This window comes from Camelina sativa, chromosome 10 (genome assembly GCF_030686135.1).
Source record: "Camelina sativa cultivar CO46 ecotype springtype chromosome 10, ASM3068613v1".
Classification (NCBI taxonomy): Eukaryota; Viridiplantae; Streptophyta; class Magnoliopsida; order Brassicales; family Brassicaceae; genus Camelina; species Camelina sativa.
In genome coordinates, this window is record NC_141889.1 from 13768020 (window position 1) to 13792003 (window position 23984).

The following is a 23984-nucleotide window of genomic DNA, read 5'->3' on the forward strand; positions in this document are numbered from 1 at the left end:
ATGTGACTAGGGTTTAATCAACAACCTTCAATTTGGACGTTTCATATATATTAATATATTTTCTTATTACTTTCTTTCTGAAACAAGTATATATTAATGCAATTGCGAAGTGGGGAATGATGTAATACAATTGATGGAAATCTTTTGTCTAGTTCAATCATACGAATCAGCTTATTAATTAGACATTTTAAGATTCCAACCAATTGTAAGTTTACTGATATTTTCGGTAACAAATGATTCCTTTGTGGTGGATAGGAGAGTCTCGTCAAATCGTCAGGAAAAAAACGAAGCAGAGTGCTTTAATTAGGATGAGACCGTCTTTAACTTTTTTAAGGTGCTAAAGAATCCTTTTCTGAAGGATTAAGTGTTTTCTTTTGCAAAGAAGGATTAGCCTTTTATGTTTTGCAAAGAAAACCTAATAATTGCTTTATAGAAAGAAAAAAAAGACACCTTAACTTAATAATTGTTTTATAGAATTGATTAAATTATATATTTTTAAGCATACATTATTAAATCAATACTAGATTAGGACCTGATTGATGCGCGGATTTTAAAAATGTCTACTAAAATAAAAATTTAAAAGAATATATTAATATTTTTTTGTACTTGAAAATATATTTTCCAGAAGTAAATATATAAATATTTTTAGTTAGAGATAATTTTTTACTTTAATACACTAATTTATATTTTTATATTTTAAAATTATTATTATAATAATCTAAAGCTATATTATGAGCCACCAAAACTTTTTTAAACATTAATCAATCTGAATAGTATTACGGGAGGTCAAACCCACAACCAAGCAAAGAATTGGCTAGTCAACCAAGGACCAATATTGTCAAATTTCAAAAACGTTTCGCAACTTATTCATGTTTTACATGGAGTTAACCTGTCAAAACATCATCTTATTAGAATCCACGCACAATTTTACTATATGCTTTACCACTAAAAATATGTTCTTACATCTAAAAATATATTATTGTTAAAGTTTGCTCTTTAACACTACCTATAAAATGACTTTGTGAACTATGACAACCCGTCCCGTGGACCCCACTAGCCCCCGCTAGCTGCCCTAACGGACCGTCTATGGACCCCACTAGCTCCCTGTTGGCCATCCAAATGGACCCCAAGCTGGTCCTGCGGGACATCGATCATAACCTCTCACTGTGGACAGGAACTATTCATCCAGATCAATTGGTGACAGTTTGTCCTGTGGGAAGGTTGTTAAAGGGTGGGGACCAGGGTTCGAGGAACGTCTGGCGCACCAATAACCTACTCGTGGATTTGGATGAATAGTTCCTGTCCAGAGTGAGGGGTTAGGATTGATGTCCTGCAAGACCATCTTGGGCTGGTCCCCATCCTTTAACAACCTTCCCACATGACAAGCTGTCACCAATTGAGCTGCCATAGTGAGGTGTTAGGATCGATGCCCTGCAGAGCCAGCTTGAGGTCTGTTTGGGCGGCTAGCGGGGGGCTAGCTTGGTCCACGGACGGTATGTTTGGGCATCTAGCGGGAGACTAGTGGGATCCACGGAACGGGTTGTTACATGAACAAATTAAACCAATTTTTGTTTATTTACTTTCAATTTGACACAATTCATTTTCACCACTAAAATTTGTTTGTGACAGTTTGTATAATTACTAAAATATTTCTAAAATTGTTTACTCAAAAATATTGTGGATAAAAAGAAAAAATATCTACACGATTGCAATGAGTTTATGACCAATCCAATAAAATTTGAGAAATTGAAAGATAGTTAATTTGACATAATAAAAATTAAAATTGAAAATTATAAGCACGATACTATCTGAATCTTAGATAATTTAGAGATACAAAATAAACTAAAAAAAATTAAAAATACTTCAAAATTAAAAATATTAAGAAAAAAAATAAATATTGATTTTACATATCCTTTACTAAAAAAATTAAAAATAATATAAAATATATATTTTAAAATCATAACGAATCTTGTTATATAAAGATGAAAATAAATTAAATAAAAAAATCTAAAACTACTACAATAAATTTTAAAATATAGTATTATAAAGAAGACATATAAATTAATCTTCCTTTTTTTCTTGGGTCATCATATTAATCTTACATATTCCAAATTGAAAAAAAAAAAAAAAGTAGGAGAAAATTTTGATTTTAAAAAATAAGATAAACTTACCTTCCCATTAAAACAGTTTTACCAATAGAACAAATTTTAAAACAATATTTTTGAAGAAATTATTTTGTTAGATGGAAAATATGAGACGATCTATGTTTATATAGAAGTAAGTATTTACATTTTTTTGAATTAATAATTTATATTTTCTTTAATCCCTATTCTATGTTTTTGTAGAATTAATTACTTAAAATTAAAAATAAGTAAATAATGTTATAATTTCGAATTTTAAGAATTAATATATATAATCTCCTTATAATTATTTTAAAAAACGGTTTAATTTTTGTAATTCTGTTTAAAACAATATTTTTTGTTTTTTGTCGTAACTTTTAAATCTCTTTTTAAATATTAACTTTCACACATGTCAAAATATTAGATTGATAACTTGAAAAGTGTCAAAATATTGGTAATGGCTAATTTTCAAAACCCAACTTTATATAATAAGATTGTATAGATATTGGAGTAGTAAATATCAAAATATTTTACCTCTGTTTTATTGGAATTTCGTTCTTTTTTTTGCTTATATTTTGGTTACTCTTTGCTTTAAAAAAAAATATTGGCAAGTTTTATATTTGGGTAATTCTAGAACAACTATAAATGTATAATACAATTGTCAAACAAAATAATTTATCATAAATACTTGAGAAACATACAATACAATATGGGCTAATATTTTGGGCAATTCTCAAAATACATTACATTATGGGTTTATATTTTGTTCCAAAAAAGATTTAAATGGAAATAAAATTTAGTTGATAAAAATTAGATATGTGTAAGTATATATATGAAACTGTGAAAAACAAAAATAACTCTTTAGTAATATTAAAATCTATACTACTAATACAAGGATATAATTAAGAGAATTAAATGGATTCATAGACTGATTAAATTAGAACAAAGTAGTATTTCACTATAAAAGTGGTTAGTAGGAGCAATATGGAAGTAATATTAATTTCATTTGTTTATTAAGTGGTCCAAATTTCATTAATTAGGTTTAGTGGATGCCAATATACACCGCAGTTATTAAGAATGAAATTGCGGCTTTTGCAGCTTCCAAAGTGCATTACAACTTCATTGAAAAATGGCAAATCTATTTACTTGTCATCCTCGATTTTTTTTTGGGGTACATAGTTTCTTACAAAGAAAGATGTTTGTACAAAAGACCCAAGTGTTCAATTGTAATCTACATTCATATAATTAATCAGAAAATAAACTGTTTAAATATAATCAAATTAAATAATAAAACATTTATTTACTTCATCCAAAGTTCAATGGATATCAAAATAGAAACATAAAATATGCATATTTATATATCTATATTACACATTTAGTTTAAGCATATGCCTATTTGTTTGTTTTTCGCGTATCCTAAAACAATTCACTCCTAGGCATTTTCATCCTTTAATATATATACAATACGAAAATTTGCACTATTATATACAAATATAAATACTTTAATTGATCTTGCGTCACAAAGTTAAAATAACAATATTTACATAGTATATATAAATATAGATATATTTACATAAATGATATATTTAAGTGTACATTCATATATATATATATATATGAGTACTGGTATAGATAGATAAAACATACTCCACTAATTTGACAAATATATATATAAACATAATATACATACATATATTTAATGTTCGTATGTCGCAAAACATATATAGATTTTGGTTTGAATACCTATATTTTTTTGGTTTCTCTGAGGCATAATCATCTCGTAATTAACATGACCTTTTAATCTTAATTTTAGTTTATAGAGTCAATAATGAAGTGCTAAATCACCAGAAACTTATATGGCACTTGACAATTATAGTTAATGGAGTAAATTGGCCTGATTATGTAACTAATGCTGTCCCTAAGCTTTCCGATGATGTGACCCCAGATGTTGTAAGTTGTAACTTATACGATATAATATTCAAAAATATTTAAATTGTATTAATAGAATCACTATATACGTCCCATTGGTTTGACAATTGACACGTGAATTCATGTGAAGATGGTCCTTGATGTTTTGTTTCGCCATTTCTAGGATCCGACTTGACGTGATACATATGGTATCTACAAAGGAACTATAAAAAATTTATTAGTTTAATAACCAAAATTGTTAGATTGTCACTATTTTGGCTATGGCGGCAGTATAGTAGTATAGGAATAGTGGTTCGGATTTATAATACAAAACAATAGAATTGTTTCAACTGAAAGAAAAATAATAAATGATACTATAAGAATAGTTAAGAGAAAGCATAAAACATAAATGTTATATTTGTAGTAATTTTTTCTAATATAAATATTCAATATCAGTTTTATAACTAGTTTTTAAAAGTCGTACACTACTTACAACAAAAATATATAACGATAAAATGAATTAGCAATGGAGGTCAAAAAAAAAAAAGAATTAGCAATGACGTCATGATCACTATTTATCAAGTTTGTACTACTGACCAACTTGTGAACATTTTTTTGAAGATTTTTGAAGATTTTTGATCATAGGCAGTTTCTCACTCCTATAATTAAGTTGGATGTTCAAATACAAACTCTTCACACTCTAACATAATGGAAGAAATGAGGGGAGGGGAGGGGATATTGAGGATAAGTATGTATATAATGATACATTGATACTTTTTAATTCCTTTTCGAATAAGGATTTAAAGTCTTGTTGTAATAGGGTTTAGGTTCCTATAGTTCATGGGGTTTAAGTTAATCTTATGTGATGACTATTTTGTATAAATACCAAAATTTTGTGAATTAGTAAAGTCAAATATATTCTATATCTAATTCTACAATTCCCCAGAGACCAAATCTAATTTCATCATTCCAAAACGTTTGATGTCAAGACTAGTGTTGTTTTTTGTTGTTCAAACATACATGTCATGGTATAAATATATAAGGTGAAATTTATGATAAAAGTTGAAATTTCTGTCATGGTAATAAGGTGAAATTTTTCCGTAATTAAATTTATGATTACCATATAAATTGTCCGATTACCCAAAACCCTTAGGTTAAATAAGATTGATTAAATTATAATGCTTTATATTACCTATTATTGTGTGCCATCTCCTATTGGTATATTTTGATTTATCATTATATTTATAAATTGATTGGGATTTTATCTAGAATTTTGAAAACTTTATCATTTTTGGCTTTTCAAATTACACCAAAATAGTCATGAAAAACAATAACTTGCATGTATTCTCCAGATAAAAGTTGTCCAAGTTTCACTAACTAATATGCAACATAAATGTAAAATTTTCTTAGTTATTCATTCATTATCTATTTCATACTCCCTCCGTTTCAAAATATAAGATGTTTTAGCCAAAACACGCATAATAAGAAATGTTTACTTTTAAAAAGTTTAACCAATCACAAAAAAGACTGCATAAAATAAATAATAATAAAATATAAAAGTAGTCTAAAAGTTGCCTCAAAAATTAAAAACATCTTATATTATGAAACAAGCAAAAACCTCTAAAACATCGTATATTATGAAACTTAAATAATAAATAAAAATTAACTACCGTTAAAACTAGTGATAATTGGTAACATTTTTAAAATATCTTATAAATACTTTATAAAACATATAAATACTATGTAAACCTTACAATTAATTAATACATACTTAAATTTATTAATTTTTTTAATACTCTTACAATACCCTTATAGCAGTTATCATCAAGACATACTTCCTAAATCTTATAAAAATTAATAAATTTTCTAGATTTAGTAGTAAAGAGTATTTTAAAAAAAAACACTAAAACCGTTTTTGTCAAAAAATCTCAATACTAGATGACATATTTAATTTCTTTTTGTTTTAATTTATACATTAAAATCGTATACTATATCAAAACAAAGGGAGTCTTAACTATTAGAAGTTTATATATCAAGTTTTCTTTGAAACAACATTCTAAAAATTGCAAATAATTACAATTTGTAATACAGTATATATCTAAGTGCATTAATTAACAACAATAAATCATATTTTGGTAATAACTTTTACCTTTTTTGTTAGACTTTTAGGATCGTATAGTCACAACATGCATAAACAATTTCATATATATATATATATATATATATATATATATATATTTACGATTTTCAATAAATAAGCAAATAAACAAGAGCCTCCTCAAATCGTTCTCGCCAATAACGTCAACCATATTTTTTGGTTTATTCATGATTTTAGATTCCCTCATGTTTTATGCCATTAATTCTTTGTTGGACTATATAAACTGTATTAATTATAATACACATAGAGACTGTATATCCTTTTAGTTAGTCAACAATATTCTTAATAACCTCTCTCATTATTTAGTTGTAAAGTCATACTAAACAATCTCCCAGTAGCACCATTACCCAAAGTTTTAAAGAGACGACCACAATGGACCTCTGGTAATAATCACTAATGGTGTGCGAGTGCAACCTTATAAATATACTCACGCACGAATCAGAACTAATATAATATCGAAACGCACATATAAGCAATGCTCTCGATGTTCCTTCATCGTTTGAACCAGCAATTATATATTAACTTATGACTTTTGTGCCAATCAAAATGTAAAGTATCTAAAGGTCACAACGGCAAATATATTGTAGTTAAATACTACTAAACAAAAACAAAAAGACAAACATTCTAATATACAATACAAATGTTTATTCATTTCGTGGAAGAATAATGAAAATACAAAAGTCCCTTAATCTCGTCTCTCTGTACCTTCCAAGCTCTATATTTCAATTCTCCATTCAGAACAAACAAAGCTTTGATAGTATACTTATTTATTTTTCCAACAAGCAAAGCTTTGTAATAACCTCAAATCACTTATATTCATCTATATATTTATTTATATTTATATAGACTATTTAGATATGGCTCACTCATGAGTCAGTATGGTGGTCGCGCGTGGACCCATGTATATGGTTCGTGCCCTAACTGACCAGCCCCATTCGGAATCAGATGCGGCGGCATATTGTAACCTGGCCCTGACCCGGCCATCACAGATGGATCAGGCAGGCTACTACCCATTCCGGGTGGCGAGTCACCACCTCCATGAATCGGTCTTGAGCCTCCACCGTCTTCCTCTTCTTCCATGGGCAATCTCTCATAAGTAGCGTTAGAGAAAGTAGCAGCAATCACCATGACCGACCCTATGGCCAGGAGCGGTCCCACGACGCTACCCCCAACGACTTGACCCTGAACCCCGGCTAAGTAAACCGTTAAACCGGTTGACCCGGGTGGGGAAGGTCCAGGGAGGAAAGCACCGGTTAAGGATAAGATCTCAAACCTGCCTTGGAGAGAGACTACACCTCCTGGTGTGGCAGCTTGACGGAGGGTGACGTTAGCGACTGAGCCTGTGCCGCTGAGAACACAAACGCCGCGTTGTCTGCGTCTGGAGAAGTGAGCGATTGTGTCCGCAACGTCGCTGCCGTCGGAGATCTCCAGGACATGGCTACGGAGTGCGTTGGGGCTGTCTCTTGTCACAAAGATTGGAGGTTTAGGTTTGTTTTTTGATCCTGGTGGTCTTCCTCTTGGTCTACGGTTGACCACCTCAACTGCTCCTTCCCTAGGGTCGTCTTCTTCATCTTGGTCGTTGTCTTGGCTCTGATTCATGGCTATTCCAAGATCTCCTTTGCTAAGAAGACTTTGGTGATGATGGTTTTGGTGGTAGCCGGAGGAGGCTGAGTGGTCTACCATACCGGCTAAACCACTCTGGTTCGTCCACCAAGGGTTTGACATAATTGCTTTCCCAAAATTTGGAAATCTACTAAAAGAAAGAAGAAGGAATTGTTAACCTGATGATTTTGCCTGAAAGGTGTCTAGGGTTCCAACTTTACAAGGTCAAAAGGTGTATGTAGCTCTTTCTTGAAAATTTTCATTTCATTTTGATTTCTCTAATTTCATATGAATTTTGGAGTTGTTGATGATAAATAAAGAAGAAAAGGCTAAGGTAAGAGAATTAGATGCAATTTTGGAATGGAACTGGAATCAAAGCCAAGAAAGGCTATTGAGACTTTGATTTTCTTTCCAAGAATCAAAATCTCTCAGAGAGAGAGAGGGAGAGATAAAGTGGGCAATAATTAATTTTCCACAAGAGTTAGTAGTATTATTTATATAGGGTTTATATATATAGAATCCAATAAACGCAATACTATGTGTAAATCAAGACTGGACCCATTTATGAGTCTATTTTAAACCAACAGTGTAATTGGATACTGATTATGCCAAAGTCCTACGCTCCAGAAAGACCATATATAAACGGCATAACGTATTCGTATTTAATGAACTCTTCTTATCATTTTCTACCAGAGCTTAGCTTGCAGATAAAAATATCAGTATACACACTCATATTAATTACTGAGAGGTTGCCTACACAACACAAAGTCTTGGGTTTCCTTCCTTTTTGTAGTAATCACATATGGTGCAATATTTTAGGAGACCAAGCGTGTAAGAGAGTAAGAGACAGTATAAACAATTGTACAACAAACAAAAAATGAAATGGGGAACAAGACCAAAAGTGTTGTTCGTTTTTTTGTTCCAAATATTTGGAAAGAGATGAATGTATTGTGTTCGAGTGTTGTGGCATCGGGAACTAGGATCATTTTCTTCTTCAATTTGAGAGTAGTATATACATGTTGTGGCATTGTTTTGCAGCTTTTCACATACCAAAAATGTAGTTATCTTTTAATAAATCGAGAAATAAATTAAAATGTAATTAATAGATTAGCTTTGGAAATTAGGGTTGAGTGGGGCATAGTGCGCGTGAGCATTGGGGTGGTGGGGAGCACGTCATTTTCCCTTGCCCCGACGTCTCCACTCTCGACAACTCTCACCCTATTTCTATAATAAGATATGACTGATATTAAATACGTTTGAATAATTAATCCAATTAACTTCTAATGTAATTTACCCAAAAAGTAACACTTCAAATCTAATATAAGTACTGTGTACACACACTTGATATATTTTGTGTTTTAACATAAGTGGCTAATGGTTAAACAAGTCACTTACAACCAATGTTTTTAAAACCGGACCGGTAACTAAATCGGGAAAGCTTCTGGATCATAAGTCAATATGGTTCGACTGGGGTCAACCGGGTTCAATTAATTTTGATGATATTTTTATAAATAATAGGTATGGATATGTCTTCTATTTTTTTTCAATGATTACAACTATGATATAATTGGATATATCAAATAAAATAATCCAATAATCATAATGTTTTTAAAAAACCTTACAAAGTAATAAATTCAAAATGTAACAAACTCAAAGTATAACCCGTACTAGTAAAATATTTTAGAAATTCAAATCTAAAAGCAATAAGAAAATAAGAGTGTTAACTAGAGACTCTAATATTGCTAATTTGCTATAGTTTTTTATTTTTTGGCGGGTTGATATGGTTTTTTTACCGGTTCAATTTTCTTTGGGTTTTGATATTAACCCAACCGAGATATGTTGCCGATTCGCGGGTTAACGTGGTTCGACCGCCGGTCCGGTCCGGTTTTAAAAACATAGAACTTAGTTTGATAATGATTGCATTACGAGTTTGTATATAAAACCAAACTTATAATGAAACATAATCACTAATATCAAAATACTACTATATTTTTTAATAAGCAGATGATCTGGATCAAAGTACTAACTAATTAAATCATAATCCATGAACTCTATAAAAATATGAATTTCGTTTGTCTAACCGCATATTTTAAAAGATGTGATATCTCTGACATATGGTCAGATCGAGCATGTACTTTAGAGTGTATACAAATACATATATTAAATAAATGTTAAGCTTATATACGTATGTGGGGAGGTTTAATAAACGAGTTGATGTTCTTGAGTTTCTTGTCTATCTTTTTCCATCAACCATAGTGAAGAGGTGTTTATATAGGGCAAATACATGACCCAGGTCATGGAACCGCCAAATAGCTTCTAATAGGTATCACTTTTGCAGCTTTGCTAAGAGCTTCAAATACATTACATGTCATAGCAGGCTTGCTCCGATGTATGTATTATAGTTTAGTCGGTTCCTAGTGGATATTAAACTAATTAAGAAGATAATTTGTGAGTCGATAGAGGACGTAAAGCTCGAATGTAGATAATTACATCCATCAGTGTTTGTTCAAGAAAGCAAGTCACCTACTGTCTTTCGATTCGCTTTCTTAGAAATGATTTCGATTGTACGTTGTACATGTGTTGCGATATGGTTGGTGATTCACTCCCAACAAAACCTTACACAACCGTGTAGCTCACCATATTTGTTCTTCAGCAAGTATATTCTTTTCTGTTTTTAACATCAATCGAATTATATTAATGGAATGAAATCCTCGTGGAGGAAATGTGAAATACAAGATTGAATGTAAAAATGAGGATACAAACCAATTATATCTATGAATTGGTTCTTTAGCCAAAGGAACGGCTGCTTTATTTGCTTCTTTTGGTGTCATATATATGAAAGTGGATGGAATGAAACTTTCTTTCCCTTCCAATAGTTGATTTCACGGATCTAATCGTGGAGAGTGGAGACGAAGTTCTTACTGATCCCATTTAATAGAATAAGTATACACGTTATTATTAATCACAATGCATTATACATTTTTCCGTGTGAATCCAAACATTTGTTTATAATATACTGTTGAATATATGTAGCAGAACATGTGTTGATTTATTTTATTATATTTACTTTAAAGATCACATTCACATACAATAACACGGTACTTAACATATTTTCTCTCTATTCTTAAAAATGATTTTCTGAGTTTTTAACACATATTTAAAAATAATTATACTTACTTTTTAAATCAGTTTATCTTATTTTATTGATTTAATTTTTCATTTGTTTCCTAATTAATAATTGTATCAACACTACTTTTCACTTCACTATTACTCTAAGAGCCAATATAAAGTAAGCTATGTCTTAATTTTCAAATAAAACAATGTTACTCAAACAATTCTTTATGAGAAATATATCAATTTAGAGTGTAAAAGATCGAGAAACAAAAAACCCAAAAAATTATCTAAGAAAAGAGAAAGTATAATAGAACATAAAAAAAAAAATCAACAAGTTACTCGTTATCTGATAAAGATAACAAAAATTTAATAGTTATTTCTTTTTTGTATATTTTGTGCCTAAACCTAATATTATCTTCTACTCCCTTAGTTTGTATTCAAGTGTCGTTTGAAATTTTGACGATAATAAGTTGCTAAATGATCATTTGACTAAACAATCGTTTCAAGAATTTAATTATTTACATAGCAACTTATTATTGACTCTCATATAGCAACTTATCATTCACTCTCACATAGCAACTTATCAATCAGTCTTTTATTCAATAGTTGAGAGTGTAATCTACATAAATGAAATGTTACACGATGATTTGACCGAGAAACCGAACCATTGGAAATGTACATGTCAACTTGTCAATAACAAAACCAAAAATATAATTGTCGATTATTGTCAACTTGTTACCTAAAGTGGAAAAAATCAAGCTCTTCGGCATAGTGTCCTCATTGTCCTGTCAACTTGTCCTTATTATTATTACTAGTCGTCCAAATTTTTTTACTCTTTTTCTCATGTACACCGTGTACAGTACACGACGTTATTTGCGCCTGAAAATTTTGAAAATTGGTTTGATACACAAAAAGGCCAAGTCAAGTCATCTGTTTTGTTTCTATTACAAGTGCTATATAAACTTTTTCACACAAACCTAATAATTAAGCTTATCAATCAATTAAGCTTTTTTGTAGACAAAATTGCTAACACGATCCAAGACCTTGTTTGTTTGCGAACAAATAGTTGACAAATCATAAAGAAGCTTTTGCTACATTACACATGAAATGACATGAGATGATTTTGCATCAGACAAAAAAGTCTCTATCTAACATTTTTTTCTTTTTCTTTCGGTTAGTTCAGTAGTCTCTTCACAATCTCTTTCTTTGTCTTGTTTTCAATATGGGTCCCTTGACTTTGGTTCACTGTCTGCATCATTCATTCATCAGGAGCAACCCAAAAAAGGAAGTGTAAATTATTCTGGATTCCCAGACCAAACAAGTATTCTCATGTAAAACTGCCTTTTTTCTTGCATCCAAATTTCACCCTTTGATATAGTTTAATAGCCTGCAACATCCAATTGATTGTCAAGCCATTAGCATAATATAAGAATTCTGTGTTAGAGTCAAAGAACAGAGACTTGAACCAGACCGTTAAAAAGTATCTGTCACAAGTCAAAGAAGTGCACTTTACCTAATAAGGTAATACATGACCAAGAACAGGAGTACAAAATACGCAATGAGTTTGCAACTTTTTCGATTAGACTTCTTCTCAAAGACCTGTCGGTTTAAAATCGATCCTTATTCAGATGTAAAAGTTTGATTAACAAAACAAACAGGGAGATGCATAAAAGGTACGGTATCTATTTACATACCAACTTGAAACGGTTGATCGTTCCAGACATTACTCCCCTCGCGGAATCCATTTTGTTCCCCTAGACATATGACAACAAAATAGCTTAGAAGTAAAGTATATGACACAGATCTACAAAATGGAACATATGGAAATCAAACTTCAGCCTACCACTTTGTCAAGCAAGCGGTTATGACTCTCAACTTCTTCATGTATATCTCCAGTCACCTGATAAAATATTATCACCAACTTATATCTCAGCCAAGCTAAATCCGACAAGAGTAGAAAGAACATAACATCTAAAATGAAAAAGCAAAAAGGCATTTGCTTTTTTTTTTTTTAAAAGCATTAGATCATTAGCTCAATGCTCGTCGCCTCCAAAAGATTCAATCAGGGTTTAGAGTCTTGTGCAAAGATATTGTCACAAATTCAATTAGACTCTATACGCACAACTAACATATTGTTGCCCCAACTTACATCTCAATCAAGCTAGATCTCAAAAGACTAGGAAGAGAATAACATTACAATGACACTTAGCAATGGTTTAAGGGAATGCTCTCAAGGTAAAGGTTTAATCAAACAAGTCAGATCAGTGCAACCAGCCAAATTCAGGATCAAGAATCACATTAGTGTTGTTAAACCAACATATCTAAAATCCTAATGTTCATTCATACTTGTAATGATCATTTTTGAATCTTAAAGTTGTAGAGAAACATACTCTCTTAAGAAACGAAACTCTGTCCTGAAGATTCTCCAAAGCTTCATCGTTGTCACGTTCGTCATGAGGATACGAAGACGAAGCTCTCAATCTACCTTCTTCTAGTCCATCAAGGCCATCAAAGAGTGACGATCTCGAAGCACGGTTCTCCCTGCAAAAATAATCAGATCCAATTTTTTTCTCAAATCAAAAATCTAGAGAACTGTAATTCGAAGTCTATATCAAAATTTTCAAAAATTAAATTTCAGAAACGAATGAATCGGAAGATCTTTGAAGAGATCTGAACAAATTCAAAGGATGAAGAGATCAATACATCAAAAATCAAACCTTCGATAGTTCATATCTCGAGCCATCATTTGATTCGTCTTCGCTTCTACTCTCTTACGAAGAACTCATCATCACAGAGGAATCAGAGCATTGCGAAGGGATTCTCGATTTTGATCCAATTTCATAAACGTTTAAGGTTTTTTTGGTTTGCGAGAAGAAACGTACGAAAAAGTTCATACTACTGTTACAAGTCCCTAGAAGAAGAGACAAAGTGAGAGCTTACTGGGCCTATATTAGGCCTAATTCGGCCCATTTGTCTCATTATCGAGTACTGATTCGTGTTTAAGATAATGAAATTGATGGTTCAGTTTCAGTCCAAGTTTAACGTGATTCATTCAAGATTGATCGATCAGCTGAAACGTCCAAAAAAAAAAAAAAAAAAGATTGAGCATCCGATACATATTAAACAATAATAACATTAAAATGACGGTTCACATTATTATAAAATTATTTGTAACGAGTTCTCTTGACTAGTAGTTAGTGTCGTTGAAAACAAAATAATCTTTAGAGTTTATCGTAACTTCATTTATTCTTTTAGTCCTTTGTGTAAACTTCAAAAAGAGGAAAAAACTGTGCCTAAGAGCTGTTAGATTTTTACAAAACGTGTAAAAAAAGTTAAGACGCGCGTGTTGTTGTTATATAACACGAACAAGCTTCACATGTTGTGGCTGGTCGCTAAACAGATATGAAAGGTAGGACAAACGTCGTCGGCTCATAGGAGACTGGCGACGCTGGATGTTCCCATTTCTTGAAAACCGGCGTCTTCTTCACCTCCTCTTCCCCCGGTTTCTCAGTCTTGTTCTGCGGCGGAGGAACATGCGATTGGTCTTTGGAGGACGATGCTGGGGAAGGAGCAACCGGAGAGAGGAGAGGGATGACCACGTTCCAGTTACTAACCGATGATGATGGTTTGATCATTAAAGACGGACCTCGTCTTTGTAGCTGGCTACGTTGCTGATCGTTTCCAGTGGGGCAACTGGTTGTTCTTTGCATCCTTGACGCCATGAAGCTTAGATTTGTGAACTTTGTTGGTAATTGAGTTTTTTTTTCTTTTTGGTAGGAACTGATACTGATTGAGTACGTTTTGTATCTGAACACAAATTATTTGTTGATGTTGGCGTGTGATATCTCATGTTTTATGTAGATTGGTATATATAAGGTGAAGGCCTGAGGGGACACGACTTGTAACATGTTGACTGACTAAGGTACACGCTTGGGTTTGGTCAAAGAGTTGAAGAAAGAAAAATTAGCTGATTTGTCTTCCCTTTTTTTTCTGTTTCTGTTTGGATTATTCTTTGACCAATTCTTTTTTGAATTTTCTCTTCTATTTTCTTTGTTGAAATTCTTTTTAAATTTTCCCAACACACCTTTAAATTGTGTTCAATTTTTTTTATAAATCTAGATGACTTTGAAAATATTTTTTATAAAACTTTATTGTTATAGTATTGTCATATTTTTACCATTCAATATTTTCATAAACATAGAGTGTGGTGTTGTACAACATTGGCTTCACTCTCTCGTACTTGTTGAACATATGCTCTATTGGATTTAGTATAAGATGTATACCATGAGTGAATATGATTATGTATATACATACCATGAACCTGCATGTTTGACAAAAGATAAAAAAAAAATAATGCACTTATCCCGTTCTAAGTTCTTCTAAGTTACTAACCAAACCATGTAGTTCTTCGGTTTAGACGAACCCTATACCCGGTTTGGACCGGACCTAGTTTAAAAATCTAATCCCAAGAAAATCATGTTCATCCATGCCAGGTCGGGCCGACTAGCATGATTGATGTAATGATATATCACTCACCAAATCAAGTAGTTTAGTGGTCCTGCTAATATCGTCATATTGTTCCTATCTGGAGTGAGACCCGCATATTGCATATTATTCAGAAGAAAATATTAAAACATCAAAATTTTAAAAATCGAAAGCATGGATTTTATCAAATATGTTCTTTACATTTAGATTTAGTCATCATTTTACGATTTTCGGCCCGTCTTTTTCAAGTTCAATGCGACGTGAAATCGTTAAGAGTCTGCTTTTATAGCATTCAACACCGGCTGATCCAATCTAGATTTATAGATACTGTTTTTTTTTCCTATGTAGAGCGTATGTATTTAATAGAAGAGTTGGTGGACTGATCTACCAACTGTTGTTTTCACAACTTAGAGTTAGTGAACTAATTTAACTAATCAAGTTGGTCTCTTACGAATATGTCCATGGACTCCTCATGCTAAAATATAAATCTTAATCAACTCATGCCAATATGCTTGAAAATAATGTTCATAGATAGATGTTCATATCAAACTAGTTATATAGATAAAAAAAATCATACGTCTAGTTAGTGTTTAACCACACTGAAATTGTTAATCACCTGTCATTGAAAAAAATGATTTACGAAAGTTCTGTACTCAAATCACTCTTAGTTGTCGAAGGAGAAATTGGTAATCGATCATCATGTACAAGGAAATAAACAATTCGAATTTCGTTTTAGGCAAGAAAATTACACATTCCTACACAAGTACACATTGCCTCGTCGGCATTTATTAAACTATAACATGGTGACACTGACATCAAAATGGTTGGGAAGATTACCCAATTTAAAGACTTAGTGGCAAAACATGTCTAATAAATGTACATGTTGTGTCTCTTCTCGTTCCCCCTCCCACTATTAATTATTCAACTTCATTCTCACTTCAACATCACAGTTTTTTTACCAACTCACTCCTAAATCCTAAACATACGCACCATGTGTACGTTAGAAAAGCGTGGGGATCTCTTTCTCCTAACCCTAACAGGCGACGACGAGCACAGATTCCACCCGGATACAATCGCATCCGTTATCTCGCTTCTCGAACAAGCCAAAGCTCAGTCCACGAAGGGATCTGTCCTCATCACGAACGGTCATGGAAAATTCTTCTCCAACGGCTTCGATCTTGCATGGGCTCAATCCGCTGGATCCGGGGCCATAGAACGGATTCACCAAATGGTCAAATCCTTCAAGACCGTGATTGCAGCGCTTCTCGATCTCCCCATGCCAACGATCGCCGCCTTGAATGGCCACGCGGCTGCCTCGGGGCTGATGTTTGCGCTGAGCCACGACTACGTTTTCATGAGGAAAGACCGTGGGGTTCTATACATGAGCGAGGTGGACATTGGGCTGCCGGTTCCAGACTACTTCTCTGAATTGGTCGTGGCTAAGGTTGGGTCAGGTATCGCGAGGCGGGAGCTGTTGCTGAGCGGGAAGAAGCTCAAAGGAGAAGAAGCGGTGGCTCTTGGAATCGTGGACTCGGCGGCGCATGATAGTGCGGAAGGTGTAGTGGAGGCAACATTGAGCCTAGGGGAAAGTTTGGCCGCTAAGAAATGGAATGGTGAGGTGTATGTATCCATAAGGAAGAGTTTGTATCCGGAGCTTTGTCGGATGCTGAACTTAACGGGAAATAACATGGCAAGTCACAATCTCTAAGCCCATTAGAAATATTCATTGTCTTGTTGGGAGACAAATAATGTTTGAAAAATGACTACTGCCCTACAAAAGTCAACGTCTATCTCTATAAAGTATAAAGTTTCATAGTTTGTGACATTGCAAGTTGAAATTTTAATAATATGGCCTTCTTATTTTACAGCGACCAGAAACTAAATTATTAGGGCAACAAACTCAAACATAGATGAGTTGCTGCGATTTAGGCGACGACCAAAATTTTGTTTTAACTAAAGCTGAAAATTCCAGCGACTACAAATTGATACTTAATTACGTCTGATTCAGACTAATATCACTTTGGTTTGCTCTCCCATGGCAAGACCATCTGTTATAAACTATACTGTTAACAACTCATATATACATCTATTGCTTAGGTTTTTTTTTTTTTTTTCTTGAAAATATCTATTGCTTAGGTTGTGAGAAAAGATGTAGATATTTTTATTTATTTATTTGAAAGACCATGAACTCACGATAGTAAATTAATTATCCACGATTCTAATTAATTATAGCTACAAAATATTATCATACTTGTGTTTTTCCTTCTAACATTTTAGAGGTGCAATACATGTACGCCTTACATTCGAGAGTTTGGTTGACTTCATATTGGATATGGTGGAATGTAAGCTGTATATGTATTGTCAAACTCTATTAAAATCGTGGTAGGAAGATTCATCATACTTTTATACGATTAATCTTCTTAATTAATAAACCAACATAAAATATTATTAATATATATATTAGAAGGAAAAAAAATTATACCTCATCCAGTTTCCACACTCGACACACCTCCTTGTTCTCCGCCGTTACACTAAAGATCGGCCTTGTTGACATTCTTTTAATGGCACTATGATCTTCTTTTTCAACTTATATTTTAAGAGAGACCATGAATAATAAAACCAGATACACATATCTAATCTCGATTTAGGGTCGATGCCGATAGTTTTTTTACATTATATCTCGTTATTAAAAAAAATATAAGGTTTTTAAGACCTTTAATGTTTGATTTATGATAATTAAGAGCCCAAATTTTTTAAATCAGCAAATAAAGTTCTAAACTTTTTAAAAATTTTTTTGGCGTAGGGTCAAAAATAGATTGACCCCTGCAGTAATTTACCCTGTGTGTTTAGTACATGTTGAATAGAAAAAACAAAATAAAGAAGTTGTGTCGTTGGATACTTTTTATTTTTACACTTGAAAAATGGATACTTTTTACAGTAACATTATGTATTTTGAATGTCACATCATTAATCTAGTACCGTTGGTTTGAAGACCAAATAAGAATGCAGAAAAAAATGAGTGTAAGTCCTGTAGCTATGAAGATCAAAGTCTACTTGATAGACACAGATTTGCACGTATGGAGTATTTTTTGAGACCAAAATTTTTTGAGTGATATATTTGTGTCACGTCTTGAATTGTGTGGATCGTCGTCAACCACCCAAAATAGGACGAATCAAGTGCAATTAACAATTTTTGTTAACATATATAATATTCAGATATTAAATTTTTTATAGTCAATAAAATTATTATTTTATGAGCAAAAATTAAAATTCAAAACATTACTCTAGAGTATAGATATATTATTTTTTGAACATTATTTAACACAAAAGTTCAAGTTTATCTACATAGTCTTTTGATTGTTTTGCCATTCTTAAGGAAATGTCATCTAAAATTAAATTTTGAGTTTGACCAAAAAAAAAAAGAGATTGGTACACGCCGGCCTATTGGGCCTTTAAAAATTGAATCGATCGCAATCAAAATATTTATTAATCAAAGATAAGATCTCTCCAAATTCACACATTTCAAGATCAATCCTTCTTCCGCCGATCACCACCACCACCATGTGTACGTTAGAGAAACGCGGCGATCTCTTCCTCTTAACCCTAACCGGCGACGGCGAACACAGATTCCATCCCGACACGATCGCCACCATTCTCTCCCTCCTCGATCAAGCCAAATCTCAGTCCAAACGTGGATCCGTGCTCATCACCACCGGTCACAGCAAATTCTTCTCCAACGGCTTCGACCTCGCCTGGGCTCAAACCGCCGGATCCAAAACCGGAGCCGCGAACCGGCTTCACCAGATGGTCGAATCATTCAAACCGGTTGTCGCAGCGCTTCTCGATCTCCCTATGCCTACGATCGCCGCCTTGAACGGCCACGCCGCCGCCGCGGGACTGATTCTGGCTTTGAGCCACGACTACGTCTTCATGAGGAAAGACCGTGGGGTTTTGTACATGAGCGAGGTTGACATAGGTCTTTCGATGCCGGAATATTTCTCGGCGTTGGTTAGGGCGAAGATCGGGACCAGCGCGGCGAGGAGAGAGCTGTTGCTGAGCGGGAAGAAAATCAGAGGAGAAGAAGCGGTGGGTTTGGGGATCGTTGACACTGCGGCGTATGATAGCGCGGAAGGTGTTGTGGAGGCTACCGTGCGCCTTGGTGAGAAGTTGGCGGCGAAGAAATGGAGTGGTGAGGTGTATGCGTCGATAAGGAAGAGTTTGTATCCGGAGCTTTGTGGTATTCTTGGTGTAGAGGCTAGAGTCTTTGCAACTCCCAAGCTCTAAAGCCTCTCTTCGAGATTGAGTCTTTGGTTTAAACAAAGAAAGAAAAAAATTGTTTTGGGAGAAACACAATTTAAAACTAGAATTATGATTGCAGAATAATAAACAAAACATGTTCAAAGATTATATTTGTGAGCTTTGTGGTATTCTTGGTGTAGAGGCTAGAGTCTTGCAACTCCCAAGCTCTCAAAGCCTCTTTAAGAGAGTGAGTCTTTGGTTTCAAACAAAAGAATACATTTGTTTTGGGAGAAACACAATGTGAAACTAGAATTATGGTCGCAGATATAATAAACATGTTCAATGTTGGCTTTTTCAGTGTTGTTGTTCTTTAGTATTGGTTTTAAATCCGTAACCGAAATAATTAGGATTCGGTTTAGAGCTAAATAAATGAACTCGAGGTAACCGGGAATTGGAGTTGGTTTAGCTAGGGGTTGAACTTGAAGTGGTTATCTGAAAAGGAGAAACAGTTCTGTTTTGGTCTGCTTTTCTCGAATCAGTGTTGTTTTGACATAAACAGTGCTGTTTTGGTCTCTCTCATCGCTATTTTTTTTTTTTTGGCTCAAACATCAATTTTCCATTAACCAAATGATACAACCAAATCAAAGGCACATTACATTCATCCCAAAAGACTTGGACCACAAAACAAATACAATGGTTGATCAAGTACAACCCTGGAACACTGGGCGGATCCAACGCTACCTAATCGAGAACCATTGCATTTTTTAACCACAACGAGATAGAACACACTACGACTCAGAGTGAAATCATCTCTTAAACCACCTAAATTGACCCAATGACACGAAAACAAATACTAACACAAAGAAGGCCTAAACCAATACTGAAAGCATATCAAATCCTAGCTATGAGATCTTCATGATCGACGTGAAGAACTTGTCTCAATAACTTCAATACCCAGGAGGCGCATTATCATAAAAGCTTGGTCTCTCCGACTTTCACTGTTCTGGTCCTAAACCTAAAACGAACAATACATCCGACTGACCCGACCAAGAGACACAAGACACAACCAGCAAGAGCTAAAGCTTTTCCAAACTAGTCACACAATACCAAAATGCTAATCATCTCAAGATAAGGAGTTGAAGCACAAGATAGCATATCATCACCTCACGGTGCATATCCGGATTGGCTACATTGCATCTACTTTGTTGTCTTGCTTCTTGGTCGGAATGACACCAGAAATTGAGGAAGCTCTTGAGGAAAGCGTCAGCTTTGTGGGTGTCCGAAAATATCGGCCACCAACGCACCCTGAAGCCTCATCAACAACCAGTAGACTCTAAGACTCTAAAATCCGACTCGACTATACCTCCGAACAGCTAGCATCTCCGGCGGAAGGGTAGAGGAAACTGAAGGAAGTTCGTGGTCCAAACTCAGATCCGACTTCCCGCCGCAAGGAAGGGCGCCTAAAGCAGCTTCGAGCAACCACCAAAATCCGGAGAGGAAGGCGAGCCGAGATCTCGCCATCCGCCACACCGTCACGACGCAAACAGTAGGACTGATCCTTAGCACGCTGAAGAGGAGGAAAACGGGTCGCCTACTACTACAACTAGGAAATAAAAGAAGGAAAGCAGAGCCCACTCACACCACCGACAAAGACTCGGGCAGCGGAGAGACGAACAAACTTTAGACGGCGGCGGCGGGTATAGAACTAGGGTTTTGCGAGAGAGAGATTTTTTTGTGGAATCTCTCTCATCGCTATTTTGTGCAAAATTTTTGAAGTATTTAGGATAACAGTGTTGCTTTGCGCTCCTATGTCTTATAAAGCATTAAACTAGGATTTCGGTATATTGTGAAACAATTTTTCATATAATTATAATTGAATTAATTTATTTTAACATATCATATCGAATGTGTTAACTAGTTCTGCGCCAAAAAGCCAATTCAAATGTACCCAACTAAAACAAAACCGAATTTAGAGGAACCGAAATCGAATCAAAACTTTACGTACTAACCGTACATTTTTTTTAAAAATTATTATTATATAAATTAAATTAATATAAAAATAATTTTTCTTACATTTTATTGTGATTCAAAATTTTAAAAACATACATATAAAATTTAACGTTCCACTTTGCCTAAAGATAAAATTTTTAGCCAACGATAAAATTCATATTTCAACTATGATCAAATTTGAATCCAAATCAATTCATATTACATATAAGATCAAACTTGAATCCAAATTCGAGTAAGTAGAAATTTTAACTTAACAAGCATATTCAAATTTTAAATTTTGTATATATTTAATTTAATTATTAGTTGAACCCTTAAACTATGGCAGATATAATATTTGTTAAACTTCTTAAAAATTTTAAAATATCACGGAACAGAGTTATAAGATGAGACAAGTTGCAAAACTAGTCACGACAATCCAAATCTCTGGAGATTGACCAGTGTTTTCTAACCTTTTAGATGAATTCCACTTGTTCTTGACTTTCTTTCCACTATTTAGCCTGTTTAAGATTTCACGATTGTCGAATGTGAAGGAGGATTGCGTTGCTCGGTCGTCCTATATCGTTAATCTCATAAATTTCTTTTCTAAACGCTTTCTTTTCGGTTTGGGTTACCAATCTTGGAGTTCTATTTTAGTTAAAGTTTGGTTGAATAATAAAGATGAGACGAGTTTAAATCGACATTAATATAATTTTAAAATTTTATTAACCCATTGGTATAATACAAATAAATCATCGTAATATTATTTTGTTAAAACCAAGATATTAGAATACTAAACATGTTAAATTAATTCAATTATGATTGTTGAAAAATATATTTTGCGGTATGCCGCAAGCTAAATTCTACTACTATTTAAGGGTCGGAATGGTAACCGCGGATTTAGTAGTGCGAGACAAAAAATTTGATAGTGCGGTACGGTTCAACTGCGGTACGTGCGGGACAAATGTATTTGTAGGACAAGTGCGGTTATTCCAAATTAAGCGGTACAAAATAATGTTTGATTGGTGAAAAACAATTTTTGGTACGGATTTCATATTAATTTATTAATAACTAATATAATTATATATTTTCATTTTTTTAATTAATAACTAAAGTTTTAGTTTCTGAATTTTAAATACCAAAATTAATTTAAATTAAAATTTTATTGGTAAAAATAATATTGCAGTTCACAACTTTAATTGTATTATGATTGATTTTAATACATTTCTGATTAAAAACATTATAAGCATTCAATACTTACATAGTTACAGCTCTTACATAAGTATGTTTGATTAGTTGTTGGTATTAAATTTTGTGAGTTGTTTTTGTCTTTTTAAATTTCTGATGAAGTTATCGATTTCTTTAAATTTTGTTTTTATAGAAGTGCGACAGTAGATTGATAACATCGACTATATCAAAATAAATATAGATCATCTAGATCATTATTAAATTTTAAATGTTCATAATTTTGATATATGGTGATCTCATTGATCTTCCAATATATTGGCCGCCGGGCGATAACACACTATTCCAATATATACTTATCAAATGAAGAAAACAAAAACAAGAGTTTTGTTAACTTTGCTTTGCAAGATCGAATTTATACCATGTATATAAAAAAATTATAATATATGATTTTTTTTTGGTGTGCAATTGCGTCAAAACCAACCTACAATAGAACCTCTCATCCTCTATATATTAATACTCTTTAAATTAATACTCACTATAAATTAATAAATTTTTCAGGTTCCGAGTTGGACCGGCGTAAAAAATGACACAATTCGATAAAATAATAAGATAATACTTTTTTTTGAAATCCTATGTAAAAATATGGTCCCATAAATATCATAAATTAATAATAATATAAAATAAATAAATATATATATATATCTAAAAATATTTAGTAAAATATGACTCTATTGTTGTTTGCTTATTCTTGAATTTGCATTCTTGTTTGAACTCATCTATAATATTTCTCATTGCATCAAAAAAAATTTGTGTTGTTTTCTTGACTTTCTTTCCACTCTTTAGCCTGTTTAAGATTTCACGATTGTCGAATGTGAAGAAGGATTGCATTGCTCGGTCGTCCTATATCGTTAATCTCATAAATTTCTTTTGTAAACACTTTCTTTTCGGTTTGGGCTACCAATCTTGGAGTTCTATTTTAATTAAAGTTTGGTTGAAAAATAAAGATGAGACGAGTTTAAGTCGACATTAATATAGTTTTAAAATATTATTAATCCATTGGTATAATACAAATAAATCATCGTAATATTATTTTGTTAAAACCAAGATATTAGAATACTAAACATGTTAAATTAATTCAATTATGATTGTTGAAAAATATATTTTGCGGTATGCCGCAAGCTAAA

The 23984-nt window shown here is 32.9% G+C and overlaps 5 protein-coding genes across 6 annotated transcripts; 2 read left to right on the forward strand and 3 right to left on the reverse strand.

Annotated features, from left to right (window-relative positions):
• Positions 1–6814: 6814 nt before the first annotated feature.
• Positions 6815–8392, reverse strand: LOC104718987 (AT-hook motif nuclear-localized protein 20). The gene has a single exon (XM_010436817.2). The coding sequence runs from the start codon at positions 7909–7911 to the stop codon at positions 7060–7062; it is 852 nt and encodes a 283-aa protein (XP_010435119.1). The 5' UTR covers positions 7912–8392; the 3' UTR covers positions 6815–7059.
• A 3491-nt stretch (positions 8393–11883) lies between these two features.
• LOC104718988 (bet1-like SNARE 1-2) lies at positions 11884–13820 on the reverse strand. Of its 2 annotated transcripts, none has more exons than XM_010436818.3 (6): positions 13620–13820; positions 13293–13443; positions 12746–12802; positions 12597–12656; positions 12416–12501; positions 11884–12289 (listed from the first exon to the last, which is right to left on the reverse strand). In XM_010436818.3, the coding sequence occupies exons 1-6, from the start codon at positions 13646–13648 to the stop codon at positions 12265–12267; spliced, it is 408 nt and encodes a 135-aa protein (XP_010435120.1). In that variant the 5' UTR covers positions 13649–13820; the 3' UTR covers positions 11884–12264. The 2 variants fall into 2 exon arrangements, with proteins under 2 accessions (XP_010435120.1, XP_019086405.1); XM_019230860.2 differs by having other exon boundaries at positions 13606–13794.
• A 302-nt stretch (positions 13821–14122) lies between these two features.
• LOC104718989 (uncharacterized protein At4g14450, chloroplastic) lies at positions 14123–14727 on the reverse strand. The gene has a single exon (XM_010436819.3). The coding sequence runs from the start codon at positions 14622–14624 to the stop codon at positions 14295–14297; it is 330 nt and encodes a 109-aa protein (XP_010435121.1). The 5' UTR covers positions 14625–14727; the 3' UTR covers positions 14123–14294.
• A 1374-nt stretch (positions 14728–16101) lies between these two features.
• On the forward strand, positions 16102–17252 carry LOC104718990 (enoyl-CoA delta isomerase 3). The gene has a single exon (XM_010436820.3). The coding sequence runs from the start codon at positions 16379–16381 to the stop codon at positions 17093–17095; it is 717 nt and encodes a 238-aa protein (XP_010435122.2). The 5' UTR covers positions 16102–16378; the 3' UTR covers positions 17096–17252.
• A 1411-nt stretch (positions 17253–18663) lies between these two features.
• LOC104718991 (enoyl-CoA delta isomerase 2, peroxisomal) lies at positions 18664–19794 on the forward strand. The gene has a single exon (XM_010436821.3). The coding sequence runs from the start codon at positions 18949–18951 to the stop codon at positions 19669–19671; it is 723 nt and encodes a 240-aa protein (XP_010435123.1). The 5' UTR covers positions 18664–18948; the 3' UTR covers positions 19672–19794.
• Positions 19795–23984: the final 4190 nt, after the last annotated feature.